Source organism: Onychomys torridus, chromosome X, assembly GCF_903995425.1.
Source record: "Onychomys torridus chromosome X, mOncTor1.1, whole genome shotgun sequence".
NCBI classification, from domain to species: Eukaryota; Metazoa; Chordata; class Mammalia; order Rodentia; family Cricetidae; genus Onychomys; species Onychomys torridus.
The window spans coordinates 6169544-6192612 of record NC_050466.1 but is presented as its reverse complement, the minus strand read 5'-3'; the positions used below and the strand labels follow the sequence as shown (position 1 = coordinate 6192612).

Below are 23069 nucleotides of genomic sequence, written 5' to 3'. Positions count from 1 at the left end.
TGTGGGGCTGATAGTCGCTATAAGCATGCTCCGGCAGAAGAAGCCACTGGTTGGAATTACTAGGGGTTCAAGGAAGAAGCAGTAAAGCCCTGAGCTTTGTTGGCTTCTTTGAAAACAGTGAAGCAAAAGTAGATAGATGTCGGAGATACTGTAGAAGCTGAAGTATTGGCCTTGGGAGTCACAAGTGTCCAAGAATGAATGAGAACACAGCACACAAATTTACCACCAAGTTTTATTTACTTAGTGACTTCATGTATATATTTCTTTTAAGAAAGTGCATGTTGTCTGAATGATGGAATGTAATGTGAAACCCTAACTCCTCAGACTCCAGACCAGATGTGATTTTATATGGTAACAGGAGTTTTGTCATATTTTTTCCCTTTCACAACAGTTCCCAGACCAAGCAACACAGCTAAAATGGAATGTTCAATTTTGCCTCACCATCCCTCCCAGCGCACCACCAATTGCACCTCCTGGGACACCAGCTGTGGTGCTGAAATCCAAAATGCTATTTTTTGTAAGTATCACCTGACATCATCTGTATGTGTGCAGAGTTTCTGGGGGAAAAGCCACGTGAGAGTAATAGAACAATTTTTGAGTTAGTAGTTGTAGCCAAACATTTCACTGTTAGTTTAGACTTCATGGGATTCCTGGTTCCCTTAGTAACAATAGAAATTTATTCAAGTTGGTAATTGTGAGACAATCATAAAACTCAGTTTTTTGTCACCTTTTTCTTCTTTTTAGATTTTCTTGTACTTGCTGTATCTTAATCTGAAAGTAAATGATAGTGCCTCTCATAAATTGAGACAAATATTTGATTTTCTGTTTTTCATTTTCTTTGTGTGTCTACAGCTTCAACTAACTCAGAAAACATCAGTCCCTCCCCAAGAACCTGTTAGTATAATAGTTCCAATCATTTATGACATGGCTTCAGGTACCACCCAGCAGGCAGACATTCCCAGACAGCAGAACTCTTCTGTTGCTGCGCCCATGATGGTCAGCAACATTCTGAAGAGGTTTGCAGAGATGAACCCACCACGACAAGGTACATGAGCAGTAGACGGTATTTTATTGCATATGTTATGAAAATTCCTTTGAGAGAGACCTCCCTCCTTTCCCTCCTCTTCTCCCACCTTCCCTACTCTGCACCCCAATCCTAGTACTAGCGCTCTGTTGCCATGGCCCTCTTAGTGTCTGCTTGTCGCTTTCTTTCTTTCTCACTGGTTCTTCAGTTTTGTCCATTTCTCTGCTGCCTGGACTTCATTTTTGTTAGCAGTTTACTATTGGGACTGAGCCGGTTGCTAATGCCAGAAGCTTGTATTTATAGCACACATTGCCACAAAACCCTAGGTTAGGATGATAGATTTTCTGTGGCTGTGAATTCCTGCCTTGCCATCAGTACCTGCCACTCTGTACATCACAAAGTTGAAATGCATGTTGGTTTCTCATACTTCATGGTTCGATCATGAACAGAATACTATTATTAAAAGTTGTGTATCTTCTAAATGTTTTGTGAAGAATAAAAGCTGATACAAATGGCATCACTGCTTTTTGGGCTTCTTATGTAAGTGTCAGGTGGGTGCAAGTGAGCCTTCTCCCCGAGTGTACAGTGAAGCTCTGAGACTGGACATTTCCCAAGAAAGCAGAGTGTTTCTTGAAAGAGAAATAAGGCTGCTTCGATACTGGAGTAGCCCACACTTAACATGCCAAATTGGGGTTCTAAAACATGAAGTTCAGCAAAGAGAACTTTTCTTTGATTTTGCTCATTTCTAATACTTAGGAAATTTAAATGGATGTTCACTCATGTCTAATGCTAAGGAAGTCCTCTTTACCCCTTTCTTTAGAATAGCTTGCAAACACAATTATGTGAACGAGGAAAAAGCTGTTCTCTGAAACATTTTTAGGTATCACAGTGTCAAAAATTTTAGGAATCCTGAGGAAAATGAGGTTTTTTTTAGCTGTTTGTTCCCCACATCATACCTAGGTAAGTTCTTGCTTCAGTTTCTAAGGTATACACTGGGCAGTAGAGAGCAGTATGCTTCATTTGTTATAATACTTTTACTTCTGACAGTTTTCTGCTTCATTCTTTGACCTCTCTATTCAGCCGAAAATAAGTCCTCAGGAATCAAAATTTAAAGCTACCAGAATTCTCAAAGCAGCAATCCAGTAGAAATCTGCTGATAAACACAATTCCTTCATATATATACATGACTATTGTTATCTTATATTTTTTATGTATTATATCTTCTGGAATTTAAAAATTATAAGGGAAATGTTTTGATCCTACTATGATCAAGCAAAATTTTCTACCTATCAATGAAAGTGTCAAAGAAGTGTGTATGCATGTGCCTGTGAGCGCACGCACGCATGCATGCACACACGCGCGCGCACACACACCTTCCTCAGTTCTTTAAGAAATTGGTAAGGTATTGTGGGAGTGCTTTCTTTTTTATTTTTTTTTTCCTTTGTTTCTTCTTTGGCTGGACAGACTTTTGGATTCCTTTGTCCTTTTGTTCTGGCCCTTTGACAGAAGGTCATAATCCACACGAGGGCTTCAGTTGTCCCCTTGCAGCTGTGCCAGTGCCCAAACATGTTGTAGTGGGAAAGCTCTGGTTTTGCTTTGCAATGTTTCAGGATTTGCAGTATTGACAAGAACTAAGAGGCAGATTGGAAGCTGAGAGGATGAGGTGTATCCAAGGTGCCTCCACAAATCTAAGTTTTAGATTCTTGGTATGTAATACTTAGGCTTCCTTGCCCATCTCACAGTGAAGAGCTTTGAAGGAAAATCGGTGGTTTACACCTTATAATCTCAGCACTTGGAGGCTGAAGCAGGAGGATTGTGAGTTCCAAACCAGTCTGGGTTACATAGTGGGACTGTTGTCTCATGGCAACAAAAAAAGGAAAGAAAAGGGGAAACAAATAACTTTAAGTGTAAATAAAGCTTTTCTCCCTTTAACAAAACAAAACACTTTTTGTATTTAATTGACGAATGTTCAGTTTCGTAGCCAAAGTAGTACTTGGTAAGCACAGAGCACACACGGTCCCATTGTCACAGAACATTCTGTTGGACAGTATTCCTGTTGGAGGCATTGTTATCTGGCCTCTCATTAGCAGGACATCATCAAAGTTGTAAGCAATGCATAACTACAATTTAGAACTTGTCATTAGATCCAAACTGCATAAGCATTCTATAGTGTTCAACTCTAAAGTCAGACTTTTAAAGTCTTATCCATCGCGGCACTGTTTCTATGCACTGAAGGCATCTCTCGCTCTCCCTCTATGTAAACTTGACACTTGCCCCAGATTTTCTACTGAGACAAAAACAAAACTCAACCCAAATATAACATGCTATTCCACATCAGATTTCATCGCCTAAAATCTGCATAGTTTGAAATACTTAGTCTTTTATTTCAAATTCGTGACTGGTTTTAATCAACCCTCCCTCCCCTCACCGGTGTGTTAACGTCTCTCCTGTACTGCGAATAGCTAATGACCATTTTTCTCTGTTGCAGGTGAATGCACAATATTTGCAGCTGTTCGTGATTTAATGGCTAATCTTACACTGCCCCCTGGTGGGCGTCCATAGACACTATTGTTTTTAAACCAGGAAGGCTGACAAATGAAAAAACAACACACACACAAAAAGGCTGAATTCAGCCATCAGTTTTAAAAAGGAAAAAGACTTTTTTTTTTTTTTTTTTAACCTTAAGAGCTAAATATTCTAAACTGGCAAAACTTTTCAGGGTGCACTTCTTTCATCAAAAAGACCATCAATCTTTTGTATAGTGAACTTGTATAGTGTGTTTTAATGCGACACATTTCAAACTAGGTAACAGATCAGTGTCCGCTTGCCAGTAATAGATTTAATATTCTGTTTTATACTATAAAGTAATGAAAATGCCAAACTTGTTTATTTAATTGTTTTCTTATGTTTTGGATGTAATGGTCTTTTTTGATTTTTTTTTTTTTTTAAAGGCAGGTCTGTCATTTTTGAATACTGTAAAACTGTGACAAACTTTATATTGAAGCTGTATTTTACTATGACCGCTCTGAATCCTTACACAGAAATGTTTTGGGAGCTGTTAAACACATCCCAAAGAAGCAATATTTAATAAAACTAGGATATAAAAGTGACACTCATCTGTGTGTGTATAAGCTCTCTAGAGTTATTAGAGCCTCCCTTCATCTTCACCCTGGTGGGGCCAGTCAGTTTTTAATTACGTATGTCTGAAATTTGACCAAAAACATTTTTGTTTTAAGGTTAATGTAGTTTCTTCAGACATTCCTAACATGACTGGTGATAGCATTTAGCACCTCGGTTGTTTTTTCAGTATAGGATTTGTGTAAAATAAAAGAACTCTGTCTTTGAAAAGAGACAGTAAGTGATTTATAGTGATCGAGGATCCCAAATAATGCAATTATTCTCATGTGTGAGGAAATGGGAACCTTTTTGCTAGGAAAATGTCATTTAAAGGATACTTCTGCACACAGCATTAACTAGGAAGCAAAGAACTTGAATGCTCTAGTTTGCATGAAGTTTTGGTGACATTTCTTTATCTTATTTAACTTCTTATTTTCCCCAGCACAATTGGGGTTGTTCTAAACAATCTCAATTTAATTCATTGTCAGTAAAACAATAGGATGTTTTGCTGGACACAACCAGGTCCAGTCATTTGAAAAGTCCACAGTGCAGGGCCTATGTAGGGTCCAGTGGAGTTTCTGGCACTGGCACCTCTCAATAGGATTTCTTTCTAGAGTACTGGACTGTCTCTTGCAGCCAGTCAGAGTCTTTTTAAGCTTCGATGAATATGATCTAATTCAAATGTCTTCTGATGACTTGATGTGATTTGGAGCAGTTTTTGTTGTTGTTTTATGTTTTTTTTAAATGATAATATCATGCTGAGTTATTTAGTCAATGTAATATGGTCCTCGATGAAATTTTAGATGTTTGTCTGATTCCATTTTAAGATGATTATTTGAGCTTCTATAACTATAACCACCAGATCCTAGTTTTAAGCATCTCACTGCAACTGTATCATATGTTCTCAACTTTGCTTGAATCTCCATTTCCAGTCAGAGTTGAGGGCTTCTGTCTTCTGTCTCATTTCTGCCTTCGTCTCCTGCTTCTCACCCAACTCTGCCGCTATTCCAGAGTAGGTGACTAAACTTCTGTTCTTCTTTAACCTAACCCTTTTCTCCTTCTGTTTCCAGTTCTCTTCACAGTGGTAATCACATGGGTTTGGCAATCTATGATGTCTTGATCAGGAGTCAGCCCTTTTCTATTAGGAGCTGAATCCTATCTTTCATGTAGAAATCTACATGTATATACAAGAAATGTATTTTTATCTGCAGGATGATATTGTTTCAAATAATTTTATTAATAGAATTAACTTTTCAGGTATTTTCTCTTTTAAGTGTGGTTTTGAAATGTTAATAATTGCATTTTTATACATGATGCATTCAATGGCTACTTTTTCCTAATTATAACTCACCTTTGAATGCATTGTGTAAATCAAGTAAGAGAGGATTCAATGAACAGAATTTGATTTTGATGCTTATTAAGAGTAAACCAATGAATTTGAATTTTGATATCATGCTTGGTACTTGGAATTGGTATATACTTTATTAAAGCTTGGAAATACTTAGCATTTGAATCGTAACTTTCATCACAAACCATGTCTTTTGCCTCTTTTGTTAACCAGGTTCAATCAAAGAAACTGGATGCCATAGTGATTTTTCTCTAGTAGGTGGTTTGGAACTTGATTTTAAGGTGTTTTCAATGTGATTTTAGTATTTACAGTAATAAATAAAATTTATACAAGTTTCAGAGAACTACCAACTCTCTAGTTAATTTTGGTGAAGACGTTTGGGTTGTAGTCTTGGTTTAGTATTAGTTTAACCCTGAAAAAAGACATTGGTCCTGAGTCACCTTTTCCATTTTATATCTGCAGAGATGTCATTTCGAAATGTATAGAAGGACTATCAGGGTTAGGAGGAAAGTGAGAACTTCATCCGTGTATGGCCAGTTATTTATAGCAGGAACTGAACCTTGTTTGAAGATTAGCTGAGTTAAGGGGAGGAATAAAATTTTACTTGCCATGTTTCTTTTTTTTCCTCCAAAAGAAATACCAATTACATTTTTCATTGTTTCTTCTTCTTCCTCTTCTTTTTTTTTTTAAGCCAGACAAGGTCTTTCCATGTTGCTTAGGCTGGCCTTGAACCTCGTAGGTCCAAGTGATCCACCTCTGAGTACTGGGAAGACAGGTGTGTCCCATCACCCCTACTTTCAAGTGTTCTTGATACAAAATTTATACTTTTAAACATTTTAAGAAAACTTACGATGAAAAGTGAGAAAAGGAAAAATATTAATTAATACTAATATTAGTTGGGTTTTGTGGAATTTTTCATTTGCTTTGATGGGAATGGGGTATTTGGATTTGCTTTCGATGGATTTAATATTGAGGTTAGTAAGACCAAATTAAGAGACGCCTGCCTGCACTGTACTTTGAGTCTTCAGATCACCAGGTCTAATCTGGTTTCATAACTTGTCCCCACTTCCTCTGGCTAGTGATTTGATATAATTCTTTGTCTAATAATGTAACTGATGGATGAAAGAGCATATTTAGGTCAATATAAAATGAGAGCTAGCATTTACTGAGAGCTTACTGTATGCCAGGCATCATTCTAAGTGTTTCAATGTGTATAAATGCCCCTTACCACACTGTGAGGTAAGTATTAATAACCTCCTCTTACAGATGATAAACAGAGCCACAAAGAAGTAAAGTCATTAATTAGGATTAAAATTAGGATCAGCCAAGATCAAACCACAAAATAAATTGGCAGTTTGAACCCAGAGCTAGTGCACCTGAACTCTGCCTATGCTGTGAACCATGCAGTCTTGAGAAGGCTTCTATGTTTTTTACATCCTTCATTCAGGGTCTTTTGATTACACACAATTTCACCATGTTTTCCAAGCTAAAGAAACTCACTGAAAGCATCTAAAACAATGACTTTTTCTCACTCCACATTGACAGTCTAATGCATTCTGACAGCGGAAACAACTGTGGTGAATGTTTTCTGGAGGGTCCAGGAACCACATTGTCCCCTTTGTCTCTCTCTGCCAGGTGCTCCAGTTATGGAGATTCTGGCCCTAGTGTCAGCATAGCACATGCCGGGGGCACACAACACAACAGACCCGCGCTTCAGGCAGAGACTGTTTTGATGTCTGGGATTCACTGCGGTTATTCTGTAGCTTTAGGAATGAATACAAGGAACATATGTCATTCAAGAAACGTGCCTTAAGCACTACTCCATCTTTACAATTAAGGAGTCAAAATGGGAGACCGTACATCTGGTCGGTTAGAGAGTCAGCAGGGTATTTGGGGAAATGAGAATTAAAGCCCAAGGGCTTTAGTCAGAGAAGCTGCATCTTAATGAAGTCTACAAACCTTAGGCGGTTCCTTTAAGCTGTGGAGCTGCGGCTTCCCGGACGTGGAAGAATGGCACGCCTCTAGCCTCTGTCACCTGTGACGACGCTAAGCGTGGGGGTGGTTTCTGGGTGGGGCTGCGCCTGCGCTGCGTGGAAGCTTCGCCAACGCTTGCGCTGTGGAAGCTTCCCATGGTCCCGCGCGTGCGTACTGCCGCTGCGTCCCCATCCCCCCCCCCCCCCCCTCCGCGCGCCTTTCACACCCCGGGCGTGAGACATGGTGTTGTCGGAGCTGGCGGCGCGCCTTAATTGCACTGAGTACAAAAACTGGGTGAAGGCAGGACACTGCCTGCTACTGCTGCGCGGCTGCCTGCAGGGCTTCGTCGGCCGCGAGGTGCTCTCCTTCCATCGCGGACTGCTCGCTGCAGTTCCCGGCCTTGGTCCCCACGCCACCTGCCGCGGCGGCTCCCGGTGCAGCCCGCGCGCTCGCCAGGTAAGCTGCTCACCCAGTGCTGGGACACATATCCCCAGCTTGTCCCCAGCTCCCCGTGCTTATTGTCTTTTTCCTTCGAGGGGCGGGGCTGCTTATGGTTCTTAGGGTGTACCTAGTTCACCGCCCCGTGCGCATCCGGGTCCCGCCTCACCTCTGCCTCTTGTAGTTTCAGCCTCACTGTCAAGTGTGCACAGAGTGGAAACGCGAGATCTTGAGGCATCATGTCAACAGAAATGGAGACGTGCACTGGGGAAACTGCCGGCCTGGCCTCTGGCCCGTGGACGCTTGGGAGGTAGCCAAGGTAAGCAGAAGGCAGGTCACCTGGTGCCCTGGGGCGGAGGGTGGGTGTGAGTGCAAGTAGGGGCTTCAGAAACTACAGGTACTAAGAGATTTGTTGGCCTAGTGTTCTAGTGGTTAAGGGCTGTTAAAGTGGACCCATCCCAGTTCAGTAAACAGAAGCTTTTATCTCTTTGCTTCCTGTAGGCATTTGAGCTTTGCTTCTTGGAAGGTATAATAAAGATTTCAGAAAGAGATGCTGGGACAAGACGAATAGTGAAACCAAGTGCTCACACCTATAATTCCACCACTGGACAGTCCAAGGCAGGGTTGCTGTGAGTTTGGGGATATCCTGGGCTATATAGTTTAAGACCTTGTCTCAAAAGAAGGGGGAAAAGATACAGACTGGGGGACATGGAAGAACAGATAAGAAGTGCCTTAAGGTAGGCTCACTAAAAGGCTCGTTTTGGTCATGGAGTGCCTAACTAAGGTATAAAATTTTAGAAGGTAGAAATGTGGTGAGTTATGAGGTAGAGGTTGTTAGGCCTGTCTTTAGATTTTGGGACTGTGACTTACTACCTGGACTGATTGGGAATTTGTTTTTATTTCTTGATGTTTCCTGGAAGCTTAGTAGTGGAGAGACGGGTCAGAAGTAGCTTCCTAACACAAACTGACTGAGTTAGTGTATGGGCAAGCACACAACTGGCAGGTGGAAGAGAGCATTGCCTGAACTGCAGTTAACATGTTGGGTCTACCTCTGTTCTCTCCCTGTCTTTATCTGGCTTGTTAAAAAAGCTCATGTAATTCAGGCTGGCCTTGAACTCCTAAGCATCCTGCATCCATCTCCCAAGTGCCAGGATTACAGATATGTACCACTGTACCAACAGTTCTTTTTTTAAAACGAAGATTAGGCCAGGCAGTGATGGCGCACGCCTTTAATCCCAGCACTCGGGAGACAGAGGCAGGTGGATCTCTGTGAGTTCCAGGCCAGCCTGAGCTACCAAGTGAGATCCAGGAAAGGCGCAAAGCTACACAGAGAAACCCTGTCTCGAAGAAAAAACAAAAAAGATTAGAAAGTTTCTACTGGGGGTTGGAGAGATGGCTCAACAGTTACAAGCAGTGGCTGCTCTTCCAGAGGACCTGGGTTCAATTCCCAGCATCCACATGGCAGCTCACACTGTCTGTAACTCCAATTCCAGGTTACCTGACACCCTCACACAGACATACATGCAGGCAAAACACTAATGCACAGAAATAAAACTTTAAAAATAAGTTTCTGGTCTGGGCGTTGGCGGCGCATGCCTGTAATCCCAGCACTCGGGAGGCAGAGGCAGGCGGATCTTTGTGAGTTCGAGGCCAGCCTGGGCTACAGAGCTAGTCCAGGACAGGCTCCAAAGCTACAGAGAAACCCTATCTTGAAAAACCAAAATAATAATAATAATAAAAAAATAAAATAAAAAAGAGGATTTGGTGCATGTCTGTTCTTCAGCTCCCGCATGGTTTTCAACTCATGCAGCCCTGGCTTCTCTCCCTGCCCCTACACTACATCTTTGACCTCTCTTCTCCAGCCCTCTCCCTCATCTCTCCAAGGCTGGCAGTGGAACCCAAGACCTTTCACATGCTAGGAAAACACTAGTAACACTGAACTACACCCCACACCCTGAATTGATTGCTTGGCCTCTTGACTCTCCTGCCTCTGCTTCTCAACTACTAGTTTTACAGGTATGCACTGCAGCTACTGGCTTCATGGTTTCCCCTTCCAGGGGTCTGCACCACTCGGAACTGACCACTTGTTTTTAAACACCCCTGCCTTTGTGGCATCTCCTCCTGCCTTTCCTTATCCTCTCTGGCAGTAACCCTACCCCTGTCTATTCTTCTGAGCTACAAATGTGCATATCCAGCTGCTTCCCTGACCCTTTGCTTTATCTCCTCAGAACCTGGTTTTTAGTTCTACAGTGGGACTTACCCTCCTGATTCCATTCCAAGAATATTCCTCCTTTTCGAGTGCCTGTGCACATGCTGTATAAACACTCTACCACAGGACTGCATCTCCAGCCTGTCCCTGGAAGCATTCCTTTTTATCCTTTTCCCTCTTGCTGGCCCCTGGATTCCTACCTGCCTGGTGTTTTGGGAGTCTTTCTCCTTTCCACCTCTGCACCACAGCTCTCATTTTCTGCCTAGATTCTGGCCACAGCCACCCACATGGCCCTCTGCGCTGCTTTTGGCACCTCTGGCTGGTTCTACACACAGCGAGATGGATGACCTTTCACATGGGAGTTTGGTTTGTTAACTTGTAGACTACTTGTGGGTGCTTTCTTGGTGTCCTTCAAATAAACTCCATACTTAATGCAGAGCCAGTGAGGCCCAGCATGGCCTGGCCTTGGTTCATTTCTCCACAGTAAAGAGACAGCAGAATGCAGAGGCTGTCGTAGGTTCTCTGCTGTGTGTTTACTGAATATAACATGTTAGTGTGGAGGGCTGCAAGGAGGCAATGGAGCCTCCCTGTTGACTGCTGGTTTTGAAAGAAAGGAAATAATTACCAAAAGAAAACTCCGCTGGATGGAATCTACTCTACAGTAGAGAAGAAGGAAAGCTAAGCCAATTTGGGGGCGCTGAGGGTTCCTCTCAGCAGTTTTCCTTTCAGCAGCAGTGGTGTTGAGCTGTTTGTTTTCTTCAGTCTCCTTAGATCAGTCACCCCGTTAGTTAGCTTCTCCGTTAACCTCTGTAGCATCCCTACTAGTCAGAAAGACGTGATGATCCTGACATTACTTTGTGTACACAGAGTTCTTGTAAGTTATGGGAGGCTCAGGAGTGCGCTTGTCCTGCCATTGGAGCTTGACAGCCATGACCCTGACACTTCCTGTGCTTACTGCTAGCCTTTGAGTACCAATATGAACATCCTGCTTCGTAGCTTCTTCCTGAATGGATTGTTTGCGTTCACTGGAACATATCTCTTATGTAGAGTTCTGATTGAGAATAACTTGTGTGTGTGTGACAGGGTCCTCTGTGTGTGTCCTTGGTTGGCCTAGAAGTCTGTGTAGATCAGCTAGCCTCAAACTCACAGATCTGCTTGCCTTTGCTTCCTGAGTGCTGAGATTAAAGGTGTGCACCACCCACTCCCAAATGAGAGTAATTTTTCATGTGTGTCTGCTCTAGCTGATGCTCTAGTCCTGTAGCGGGAATGTACTTTGAGACTCCTAGCCTGCATCCAGGGGTTGAGTTTACAGATATTTCAGGAAAGAAATATATTCAAGTGTTGCTGTCACAGCATTTGTGTGATTCATTTTAGAAGATTCAGCTAAAGGAAGGATGGTGCTATGAAGCCTTCCAGTGTGTCTGGTGTCTCAGTCCTAAGCTCCCTGTCTACCCCCTGTGTGGGACCTGCTCACCTCACACTATTGACGTGCTCAGCACAGTGCTCTCTCTTCCTGTGATCACTTAAGTTCCTCCTCACACCTTTGATCCTTTGATGTGAATGAGGATACTTCCCCTTTTGACTGACAGAGACTGAGGATTAGATAACTTGCCTGAGGCTGTAAGGCAGTGGCCTCACTGGCATTTGAACCTGGCTTAATTACACTCCAGGTTCTGATGGTGACAGGATAGAAGTTTCTCAAGTCATTAAGGAACCGCCTGGTCTTCTTTAATGACATGACACAGGTACTGCAGCTTCACCAAGGAAAAGGGTGGAAAAAAGGATCTTTCTTTCTTTCTTTCCTTTTTCTCTTTCTTTCCTTTCTTTCCTTTCCTTTCCTTCCTTCCTTCCTTCCTTCCTTCCTTCCTTCCTTCCTTCCTTCCTTCCGTCCGTTGCAGACTAAACCCAGGGCCTTGTGCTTGCTTGGCAAGCACTCTACCCCAACCCCTGGGTTTATCTTTCTAATATGTACCTCTAAGACAGGACAGAAGCTGGTGGTACATACCTTAAATTTCAGCACTCAAGAGACAGGGAGGTGGATCTCTCTGAATTCAAGACTGGCCTGGTCTACATAGCTAGTTCTAGGCCAGCCAGGGATACATAGTGAGACTTGTCTCAAAATAACAAAAAAAGACAGGAGGCTGGGCATGGTGGCACACGCCTTTAATCCCAGCACTCAGTAGGTAGAGGCAGGTGGATCTCAGAGACTTTGAGGCCACTCTGGTTTACATAGTGTACTTTAGGACAGCCAGGACTATATAGAGAGACCCTGTCTCCAAAAAGCAAAACAAAAGGATAAGGCAGTTACCTGAGCTATATGTCATAGTACAGAGGTGTAGCGGAGCCCTTCAGTTAGTGTCCTTGCTAAGGCTTAGCATGACTTTCCCCACTTGCATTTTGAACTCAGGAGGTTCTAGCTTAAAACTTGAGGGAATAAGAGAACATCAGTCATCAGTTGGGAAATGGAGAGACTTTACTCCTCTATCCCTCAGAGTTGGAGGCCACTCAGGTGACCCAGTGCCTCCCCTTACTCTAGGCCTTCATGCCTCGAGGACTGGCAGACAAACGAGGACCTGAGGAATGTGATGCAGTTGCTCTATTGAGTCTCATCAACTCCTGCGATCACTTCATGGTTGACCGGAAGAAAGTCACAGAGGTAAGAGCTGGCAACCCAACCCCTCTGCTCAGTACCGGGAAGGCTAGAATGAACTCCTCATGATAAGCCAGCCATGTAGCGTAGCATCGCAGTGCTAGAAAGACTTCAGTCCCAAGTTGGCATCACTAAACAACTCATGGGCCTCATGTCATGTGTGCCTGCTGTGATGTCCAAGAACCTGAATGTGTATGTTCTCTAGAATTAGTTTCCTGACATTTTGTTCCTGTGCTTGTCTTAGTTAGGGTTTCTAGTGCTATGAAGAGACACATGACCATGGCAACCCTTATAAAGGAAAATATTTCATTGAGGCTGGCTTACAATTTCAGAGGTTCATTCCATTGTCATCATGACAGGAAGCATGGCAGCATGTAGGTAGACATGGTGCTGGAGAAGTAGCTGAGAGTTCTACATCTGGATCCCCAAGCAGCAGGAAGAGAGACACTGGGCCTGGCTTGAGCCTCAAAGCCCACCCCCAGTGACACACTTCTTCCAACAAGGCCACACCTACTCCAACAGGGTCACTCCTCCTAATAGTGCCACTCCATGTGAGCCTATGGGGGCCACCACAATGCTGTTGGCCATTTAAGTACATGGAGCTCAGATTTATCTTCTCCCCTCTGCCATTAACAAAAGCAAAGAAAAAATAGGCCTGAGGTATTAGGGAGAGGGGTCAGTCAGTAAAGTATGTGCTGTGTAAGCATGAGGACCTGCGTTCAGATTCTGAGTGAGCACTTATGTAAAAGATGGGTGTGGCAGTGCACATATCTCAGTACTGGGGGCGGGGGCAGAGATAGTAGTAGAATCCCAGGGACTTGCTAGGCAGCTTGTCTAGCAGAATCAGGATGCTCCAGATTCACTGAGAGATTATCTCAAAAAGTAAGGTGAAGGTTGATGAAGATACCCAATGTTGACATCTGGCCTCTAGACAGACACATGAACATCCGCACATGCATAGAACACACATACACAAAATAAAACAAAAAAACAGAGGGTGGGGTTGGGGATTTAGCTCAGTGATAGAGGTAGCAAGTGCTAGGACCGAACCCAGGGCCTTGCACTTGCTAGGCAAGTGCTCTACCACTGAGCTAAATCCCCAACCCCTGCAACAAGTACTCTTAACCACCATATATTTATTTATTTGGTGTGTGTGTGTAGGTGTGGCCGTGTGACTGTAAGAGGACAACTTTGAAAAGCCAGTTCTCTCCTTCCACCATGTGAGTCTAGGGATTGAAGGTTGTCAGGCCTGGTGACAAGTGCTTCTACCCACTGAACCACCTTGCCAGTTCCTGCCTGGTTATTTTAAAACAGCTTTGGAATTCATTGTCATTAAACCTGAATTTCTATCTTGGAAACAAAGATCTGGTGACACTGAGGTCATAAAGCTCTGATAGCAACAAGCCACAAGTTGAGTGTAAGCTGCTGCTTTAGATGGGACATCCGTTCTTCAGTTGATGCATATAAACCAGCTTCACTAAGGTGTCCCCTGACCCTCGAGAGCATTTCAGTATGTGACCCAACAGGGACTTCACTGCTTGAGAGATGCTCTCTGGGCAGGCACAAAATAAAGGTCTGACTTAGGGGCGAGAGGGCTTTGTTGTCCTGTATGCCATTTCAAGTACATGCTAGATGATGTGATGGTCTCAGAAAAGGTCTAGCCCTTGTCCTCTGGATACCACACTGGTCAGTTTTATAATTCAGTAAAGTCTTTCTGTAATTTCCTTTTAGAGCTAAAAATGCCTCAGTTTAGAAGGCTTTTTAAAAATGTTATGTCCAATTGATTTATTATTATTACATTTGTTTGCTTGTTGAGGAAGAGGGCCTGTGTCACTATGAACAGATGGAGTTGTTCTCTTCTTCTGTCTCAGTTACTCTTCTATTGCTGTGAGCAAGGCAACTTACACATAAAGAAAGCATTTCGGTAGAGTCCATAGTGATGGAGGAGTGAAGGCAGCAGGAGCAGCTGAGTGTACACATGAACTTCAAAGCCTGACCCCAGGGAGGCACCTCCTCCAACAGTGTCATACCCTCCTAACTGGGGACCCACTATTCAAACACATGACCCTCTCATTCAGTCCACCAGCCCTTCTACTGGGTGGGTCCGGGGATTGCATTCAGGCTCTTGGGCTTGGCACCAACCACCTTGACCTGCTGAGCCATACCAGCTCAACTTCGTTTTTGTTTTTCTGTAGGTAATTCGGTGTCGGAACGAGATAATGCACTCTTCAGAGATGAAAGTATCTTCTACGTGGCTTCAAGATTTTCAGATAAAGATCCAAAATTTTCTCAATGAATTCAAGAATATTCCAGAGATTGTAGCAGTATATTCCAGAATAGAACAGGTAAAGATCTTTATATATTTATTTGTTTGTTTGTTTTTTCCTTGTTTGGTTTGTTTTTTGTTGTTGTTGTTGTTTTTTAAAGACAAGATCTTACTGTTAGCCCTGCCTGGCCTTGGAACCTGATATATAGACTAGGTTGTTCACAAATGTTCATGTGGCAGTCCTCCTGCCTCTACTTAATGAGTGCTGGGATTATAGGCATACACCATGCCCATCTGAAACTTCATTTAACAGTTCTGGTATACAAACTAAGAGGTCAGAAATATCCATAGTCACTCATTTAGAATTTGATGTTGAGCCAGTGTGGTGGTGCATGTAAATCCCAGCGCTTGGGAGACTGAAGCAGAAGTATGGATATTTCAGAGCTGGCCTTTATTACATAGTAAGTTCCTGGGAAGCCTGTGCTACATAGTGAGACCCTGTTTCAAACAGAAGAAAGATGAATTTGATGTTTATTTAAACTAAGACGTATTTATTTATTATTGATGCAATGCTGATGATAACACACACACATCCTCGTGAGTGCCAGGCAAGCACTCCAGGCTCCTAGTCTTTATTTTCTGCTATTGGATGGCCTACTTACTCTATTACAGCCCCAGCCCCAAATTAAATTTTATAATGTGAACAAAGGGAAGAATGCTGTCATCAAATGTGCAATTAACAGAGTGGAGTTTTTCTTTAATAATAGTGTATGGTTAAAATAGGTCTAGGTAATGGTATTTTATTGTAAAGTCTTTGAGTTATCCGGTAGAATTTCTTTTCCTTTAAAATAGTTCATTTATTTTGTGTGTATGTGTGAGTGCATGTGTGCCCACGTGGATGTGCACAAGTATCCCCCCTCCACAGAGATGTGTGCATGCCACAGTGCGTGTGGGGATTATCAGGCAACTCTTGGGAGGCCGTTCTCTCCTTTCACCGGATGAGGTCCAGGGATGGAACTCAGGCTGTCAGGCCTGCACTCAAGTACAAGTGGCTTGGTGGTAGTTTTGTTAGCTAGCAGTTAGTCCCTCAGTTCCATCCTAACACTGCAAACAGTGATAGAATGAAGAATGAACTTTTCATGTGAGGGTGTACCCAGGAGAAGTTGGGGAGGAGCAAGGAGGGGATAGGATCCAAATACATTGTGTACATGGATGAAGTTCTCAAAGAATTCATCAAAAATAGTTTGTACATGCGTTTGTGTGCTCACCCCACAGCTGCTGACATCTGACTGGGCTGTTCACATTCCTGAGGAGGATGAAAGAGATGGGTGTGAATTTGAAACAGGAAGTTACTTGAGTGTGAGCCAAATCCATGAAATTGAAACGGAATTGTTGAAGGAAAAACTGCAAGAGATGTATCTTCAAGCAGCCACAGAAGAGGTGTTGCCAGAAGAGGTAAAGGGAGGGATGAAGTGTGAGGAGGACAGGTGGCAGCAGCAGTGACAGCCAGTTTTAACACTGTTTCTGTTGCTGTGATAACCGCCATGACCAAAAACATCTTGGGGAAGAAAGGGTTTATTTCAGCTTACAACTCAGGTCACATTCCATCACTGAGGAAAGTCAGGGCAGGAACCCAGAAGCTGAGACTGAAGCAGAGGCCATAGTCTGATCATATATTTTAACGGTATTTTCACTTAGCACATATGTGCCCCAAAGTGGAATAGCGGCATAAGAGTTAAAACAGAATTCGGAACAAGATGCTTGATGGGTTATCGGTGGAAACCCTCCTCCCCAAAAGGAAAAGATGCTATTCGGCTACAACTCAAAGATTTAGTAAGTGGTCAGTAGTTGGCCTAGGAGGAAGGATGCTCTTAGCAGAAGTGTGGAAGGCTAGTTAGTTTGGGCTGGGCACAAGTGGGATGATCAGGAAGGAGTGTGGCAAGGTAGGTTTTCTGTGCCACACCAAGCTGTTTGGACTTTAGTCCCTGAAATCAGTAGGATCAGGTAATAAATGTTGGAAATGTGTAGCCCTCCATGTGCAGCAGGTCTGCTACCTGGGAGGCACTGGCCACTGTACATTTCTAGCTCTCCTTACCTTGTTTGAATCATATTTCAGATGGTGAGGGAGTCACAGGTGAAAGGGGGTTTAAGCTAAAGTGGCTGGAGGCACGACATTGTTATCATCCTTTACCTGGAATTATAATAATAGACAAACACACAGTTAACTAGTTAACTGGCTAATTTAGTAAATTAAGCCTTTTTTTAGTGAATGTGTGCCAGACAGACCCAATGCTAAACTCCTTTTAATAGATTTACTCTTGAACCCACCTCCCTAAAATCTAGTTCATATTAATATTGTCATCATTAATTTGTATAAATGAAAGTGAGTTGGGAGCCAGTCTACTACGCAAAGTCACACAGTTAAAGTAACAAAGCCTATATGATTACAATTTTCTAGAACTTTTGGATTTTCATATTTACTTCCTCTTCCGCTTTACATGAAAATGCACAAGCTTCCCATTTTCCCCACCCCCCACCCCATTTTTTGTTTCTTGATTTTTGGCCTTTTTTCAGAGAGCCCAGGATACCTTCAAACTCTTTGTATAGCCAAGGATAACCTTGAACTCCTGATCTTCTTGCCTCCACCTCCCAAGTACTAGCCTTTCAGGCATATATGTCACACCTAGATCACCATTCTTAAGATTTTTTTGTTTCTCTGTAGCTTTGGACCTGTCCTGGACTAGCTCTGTAGACCAGGCTGGCCTCAAACTCACAAAGATCCGCCTGCCTCTGCCTCCCGAGTGCTGGGATTACAGGTGTGCACCACCACTGCTTGGCAAGAATTTCAATCAGTTAAATTTTACAGTACTGAGGATGGAACCCAGACTTTCTTGTTTGTTTGGAGACAAGATCTCACTAATAGCACATACCAGGACAAAGCCTTTTGTTTTGTTTTGTTTTGTTTTTGTTTTTTTTGAGACAGGGTTTCCCTGTGTAGCTTTGCGCCTTTCCTGGAACTCACTCTATAGGCCAGGCTGGCTTCGAACTCACAGAGATCTGAGAGATCTGCCTGGCTCTGCCTCCCGAATACTGGGATTAAAGGCGTGCGCCCCCCAAAGCCTTCCTTTTAATCTGCCTTGCCTTCAAGCTGGAGTAGTCACTCTTGCTAGAGCTGTGAATACCTTGAGCACAAAAGGGAAAGATTGAAGCCCTACTTCTGATTGGAATGAGAAAACAAGCCAATTTGGAACAGAAAACTGAAGCAGGCTGTGGAGGAGGACCAGAGGATTCTGCATAAAACTTTAAGCTAAAAGGAGCTAAGTGGAAGGGAACAAACCCATTTGGGGAACTGCAGACTCACACTTGCTAGAAAACCAAGAGAGAAGAGGCCCTAGGGAGGACCATGAGTCCTGTGAGGAACTTAGTGTGGTATGCGGGGCTGGTTGACATGGTACCTGCATTAGCTACACATGGCAGACAGCCCTATGGTCTGGCCAGGGCACCAAGCAGAGTCTAGGAGAACACATGCCATGACCAAAAATGCCGCCTATGCTCTTCACAGTTTTGTAGGGATAGCCAAAGCCTGGCATTTTGTAGGCAGGTTTTCAGTCTTCCAACTAACACCTCCAACCTACAGAAGGGTGGTCTTCTTGTCTGCTTTCTTTGTTTTTGTTTTTGTTTTGTTTTTTCGAGACAGGGTTTCTCTGTGTAGCTTGGTGCCTTTCCTAGAACACCCTTTGGAGACCAGGTTAGCCTCGAACTCACAGAGATCCGCCTGCCTCTGCCTCCCGAGTGCTGGGATTAAAGGCGTGCACCACCACTGTCCACCTCCTGGTCTGCTTTCTAACCAGTCAGCAGACGTCCTGTCATCTTCACCATCTGCCTGCCCCTCCCTGCTCCACAGGCCTTCTGCTCACAGCCTTGCTTGTCTTCTCTTCCACATCCTGGCATCTAGCATCTGGCTATTGGAGTCTTGTAACTGAATGCAGGCTGAGGGCCACACTGGTCCTGTTCTGTCCCAATCCCTTCTTTCTGCATTCCAAAGCCGAAGAGCTGCCTTGGCACTGCTGTGGGCTGCTGGACTAGTATTCCTTGTTAGAGTTTAAATGATCTTGAGTTGGTGTGGAGTAATAAACATGCTATAGCCCCAAATTAGGGGCTAGTCATTTAGCTCAGTGGGAGGCAAAGTGCATGGCTCTAGGCTGCTAGGTTACCTTTGTCACAGTGGCTGTGCTTTAAACTGCTAGTGGTCCAACTACTAAGGCCATAGCCTGGGGGGAGGGTTCTGTTCAGTAAAGGTGGCTTAAATCTCTATGGTTCTAATAAGATTCAAGATTGAAAGGCTAGGGGGAAACCTTGGAGCTCAGAGAGTTAGAGTCGCAGCTGGCTAACTTTCTCTTAGCTGCTGTCCCCAGAAGCCACTCTCCATACTTCCCTAACTAAAACCTCATGCTATGCTCCTCTGCTACTTCCTGCCAACTGGTTGCTAACCCTGCCTCTCTGAACCCAGGGTAATTTTATTTTAATTAATACATCGCTCAACAAATGTAGTATAAACAAATATCCCACAACACTGGGTTCAGTTCCTCAGCACTATCAAAGTAATAGGAATAGTACCTGGCATTTTTGTAATAAGCATGGGGAATCTGGGATAAGATTCCTTGTACTGGCTAAAATGTTGAGAAGTATATTGGGGGATCTGAATCAGTATAACCTATATATGGCACTTCTGGCTACCTCTACAAAAAAACTAAGACTTAAAACTAAGAATTAAAGCTGCCGTCTATTTCTTTCTATAAACAGAAACATCACTTGTGCAAGTCACACCTGTGACAATAAATCCACGTGGTTGTCCAAACAAAAGGTTCAGAATGTGTTGAAAAATGGAAATAATATTCAGTTGTAAAATCAGGCTTAGGGTACTGGCTGCTCTTGCAGAGGACCCAGGTTTGGTTCCCAGCACCCACATGATGGCTGATAGCTATCTATAACTCCAGTTTCAGGGTGATATGGTGACCTTTTCTGGTCTCTGCTTGCATCATACACACATATAGTACACATACATGCATGCAGACAAAACACTCGTACACATAAAATAAATTAACAAAACAATACTGAGACTGAGGGAAGGAGGAGCTTGTGTTTAAGGCAAGTCTGAGGTATATAAAAGGAGCCTATATATATATGGAGCTAGTCTTGAAGCTACTCAGTGCTCTATGTGGATTGAATTCTGTTGTACAAATTAGCCTGTGCAGCACTCTGCATGCTTTCCTCTTGCAGATCTCAAATCGACTGGATGTGGTAAAAGCATTTCTGGAAAACAACACAGATCTCAGAAATGGCCTTACAGAAGATGTGCAGAAGCTAGACAGCCTCCATCTCCAGCATCAGAAACAGACTTCAAAGGATGCTGAGAGACAGCTACCTGAAAGGAAGCCTTGAGGTGAGTTCAGGATGTTAAAGAAGGACACAGCAGCCTCCTCCCTGTGATGTCTGTGTTCCTATGTGAAGCCACATTGAACCGACAGTCTCACTTGCTTTTGCTTTCCCAAATGAAGGTTGGGTGTGGTGGCGCACGCCTTTAATCTCAGCATTTGGGAAACAGAGGCAGGCGGATGTCTGTGAGTTCAAGGCCAGTTTTGTCTACATATCAAGTTCCAGGCCAGCCAAGACTACATAGTGAGACCCCTGTCTTGAAACAAACATACAAACTTTCCCAAGGGAAGCACAGTGGACCAAGAGTTTATTCTCTCATTAATGCCTCACATACGTGTGAAGCCTCAACTCTTTGCAGCATGTCAGCCAGATATACCCAAAGTCAATGTCTGCTCATAGGTGAACCAACATGTCATTTGTAACATGGTCAAAAACCATTCTGCCTTCAGATGATGCCAGGGTGCCCAACCTTTACTGTGGCATTAATTGTGCTTGACAAGCATCCATACGAAAGCTGGTTAACGTAGGTAACTCTATTTTATTGGTTTTCTGCCACATAATAAAACATGGAAATAATTCTCTTATTTCAAATTGTCCTTCGACAAAATATAGTCTTACGTTGTTTTTTGCTCCCACCCAGGGACTTTGTGCTGTTTCTAAGGTGAGAGTCTTTTTCCATGACGAGGACTGGGTATGTGTGAGGGAGTGTTCTGGCCGCTGGCAGAAGTCTACTATCCTCCTGCCTCTGCCGGGAAGTTTTACTTGACAGTGCCGAAGAGGGGGCTGAGATAGATGTAAGTGTCCAACTAGAAACCCTGTAGTTTATTTTTGCTTCTGAGATAGGGTTTTGCCCTTTCTCGCGAGTATAGAACTGTCACTAGCTGGCTTGAGTAGCCAGAGGCAGTAGGACAAGTAGAAAACAGCTTGACGAAGCTAGCCAGGGAGAGCCCAGGCTACTGTCTCAGAAGGGATGGCAGGAAAAGGTTAGCTGGCAGTTTGCTATGGACAGGGCACAGAGGAGAAGTAAGCTCCAGTGACATGAGATGGCCTATGCCTGTGATCTCAGCTGTGTGGAAGGTGGCAGTGGGGGGATCCCACATTCTAGGCCAGCCAGGGCATCTTAGTGAGATCCTATCTCAAAATAAAACAAATCCTAAAGAAATGGAGGTGTGGTATGATTGCGGAACATTTACTTGCTATGTCAGGCCCTGGAGTCAGTAAGCTGACCTTCCCCCAAAGACAAAGCGACATCCCCGTGCTTTTAGCGCCTCTTGAGTAGTTCCGTGACTACTCTTAGCTAAATTAGAGATTTCCTCTTTTTTTTTTTTTTTTTTTTTTTTAAAACTGAGGATTGAACCCAGGGCCTTGCGCTTGCTAGGCAAACGCTCTACCACTGAGCTAAATCCCCAACCCAGATTTCCTCATTCTTACAGATACTCAAACAAATCATTCTCTTTCAGCATATTCATAAATTCATTCACAACTCTACCCTACCCCCCCCCCCCACTTTACCCTATCTGTTCCTGAACTGTGCAGAAGCCTTGTACCATTGTATGCAGTGTTCCGTGGGAGTCAGATTAACTTCCACCTTTCCCTCCATCTGCTCATTTCCAAGGTCAATGGAATTAGACTTCTTCGGGTCAACTCGGGACTTTGCTGTATTCCCAAAACTGCATAGAAGAAACACTCCATGCAAACATGAGTTCGCTCCTTCACCTGTCAGCTGCCTGCCCAAGATTGAATCTGCAGAGACTGGCTGGAGAGAGACTGTATTTGGCCTATATTTTGACTTTGGAACCCATGTGAATGCAAATGTGCCTGCAGCTTGGTGGTTTCATTTCCTGGTTGCTGTTTGCTTTTAGTCTTACCTTTTCTTTCTCCCTTCATTGTTCTCCCTTCTCAAGAGTAAAACAAACAACAACAACAAAAAAACCTTAATGAAATACCTCCTTTCTAGATCAGAGGACTCTTGATTCACTAACTCACAAAGACCTGGTTTCTAACTAGAAAGCTAAGATCTGAACCTTGCCGAGTGGTGGTGGCGCGCGCCTTTAATCCCAGCACTTGAGAGGCAGAGGCAGGTGGATCTGAGTTCCAGGAAAGGTGCAAAGCTACACAGAGAAACCCTGTCTCGAAAAAAAAAAAAAAAAAAAAAAGCTCTGAACCTTTCAGTTTACACCTGTGTCTAGTTAGTTTGTCCTTATCAATCAGCATGAACTTAGCAGTGTCAACCCTTTGCCAGACATTGAAGTAGATACAAATGTAGAAAGTGGTGAAGAAGTCATATCTTACTGGCTTGTTCAGAAAACTTTATGCTAATAACATTTCATTGCATTGAAACAGAAATAAAGATTTATTTAAAGGGTGGTCTATACTGAGGCATCAGCCTGTAGGCACCTTTTCAACAGAACTGTGCGTCTGGGCACAGGGTATGTACGAATGGATGTTCGCCACAGCATTGATCCCCAGCCGCCAGTAGAGAGGACCTGTTAAATAAGGCATAGAACATCTGTACTATGTACTATGCCACATAACTGTTAGAAAGAATGAGCCCGTGCTGCAGGACAATAATGGGAATTACCTATAAGACCTCTAAAGTCAAGAAAT

At 43.4% G+C, this 23069-nt stretch overlaps 2 protein-coding genes across 5 annotated transcripts in view; both read left to right on the top strand.

The window, feature by feature from the left end:
* Med14 (mediator complex subunit 14) overlaps positions 1 to 6120 on the top strand; it is a 92090-nt gene extending 85970 nt beyond the window's left edge. The window contains exons 29-31 of one of the 3 annotated variants that reach the window (XM_036175506.1): positions 392 to 517; positions 853 to 1045; positions 3513 to 6120. In XM_036175506.1, the coding sequence (XP_036031399.1) occupies positions 392 to 517; positions 853 to 1045; positions 3513 to 3586 (393 nt within the window). In that variant the 3' untranslated portion in view covers positions 3587 to 6120. Of the gene's footprint in view, positions 1 to 391; positions 518 to 852; positions 1542 to 3512 lie in introns of those variants that run through there. The other 2 variants (XM_036175508.1, XM_036175507.1) reach the window with 2 other exon arrangements.
* Positions 6121 to 6185: 65 nt separating this feature from the next.
* CXHXorf38 (chromosome X CXorf38 homolog) lies at positions 6186 to 22540 on the top strand. 2 transcript variants are annotated; one of them, XM_036175364.1, is made up of 7 exons: positions 6186 to 7919; positions 8086 to 8220; positions 12647 to 12766; positions 14956 to 15105; positions 16302 to 16481; positions 20307 to 20469; positions 22078 to 22540. In XM_036175364.1, exons 1-6 carry the CDS (start codon positions 7704 to 7706, stop codon positions 20466 to 20468), a joined length of 963 nt encoding a protein of 320 aa, XP_036031257.1. In that variant the 5' UTR covers positions 6186 to 7703; the 3' UTR covers position 20469; positions 22078 to 22540. The 2 variants fall into 2 exon arrangements, with proteins under 2 accessions (XP_036031257.1, XP_036031258.1); XM_036175365.1 differs by lacking the exon at positions 6186 to 7919 and adding an exon at positions 8403 to 8530 and having other exon boundaries at positions 8154 to 8220.
* The last annotated feature ends 529 nt before the right edge of the window (positions 22541 to 23069 follow it).

Coding starts and splice junctions, on each gene's coding strand:
- CXHXorf38 (XM_036175364.1), top strand. CDS start 7,704: ATGGTGTTGTCGGAGCTGGCGGCGCGCCTTAATTGCACTGAGTACAAA. Junction 8,221..12,646: donor ACGCTTGGGAGGTAGCCAAG/GTAAGCAGAAGG, acceptor CCCTTACTCTAG/GCCTTCATGCCTCGAGGACT. Junction 16,482..20,306: donor AAGAGGTGTTGCCAGAAGAG/GTAAAGGGAGGG, acceptor TTCCTCTTGCAG/ATCTCAAATCGACTGGATGT.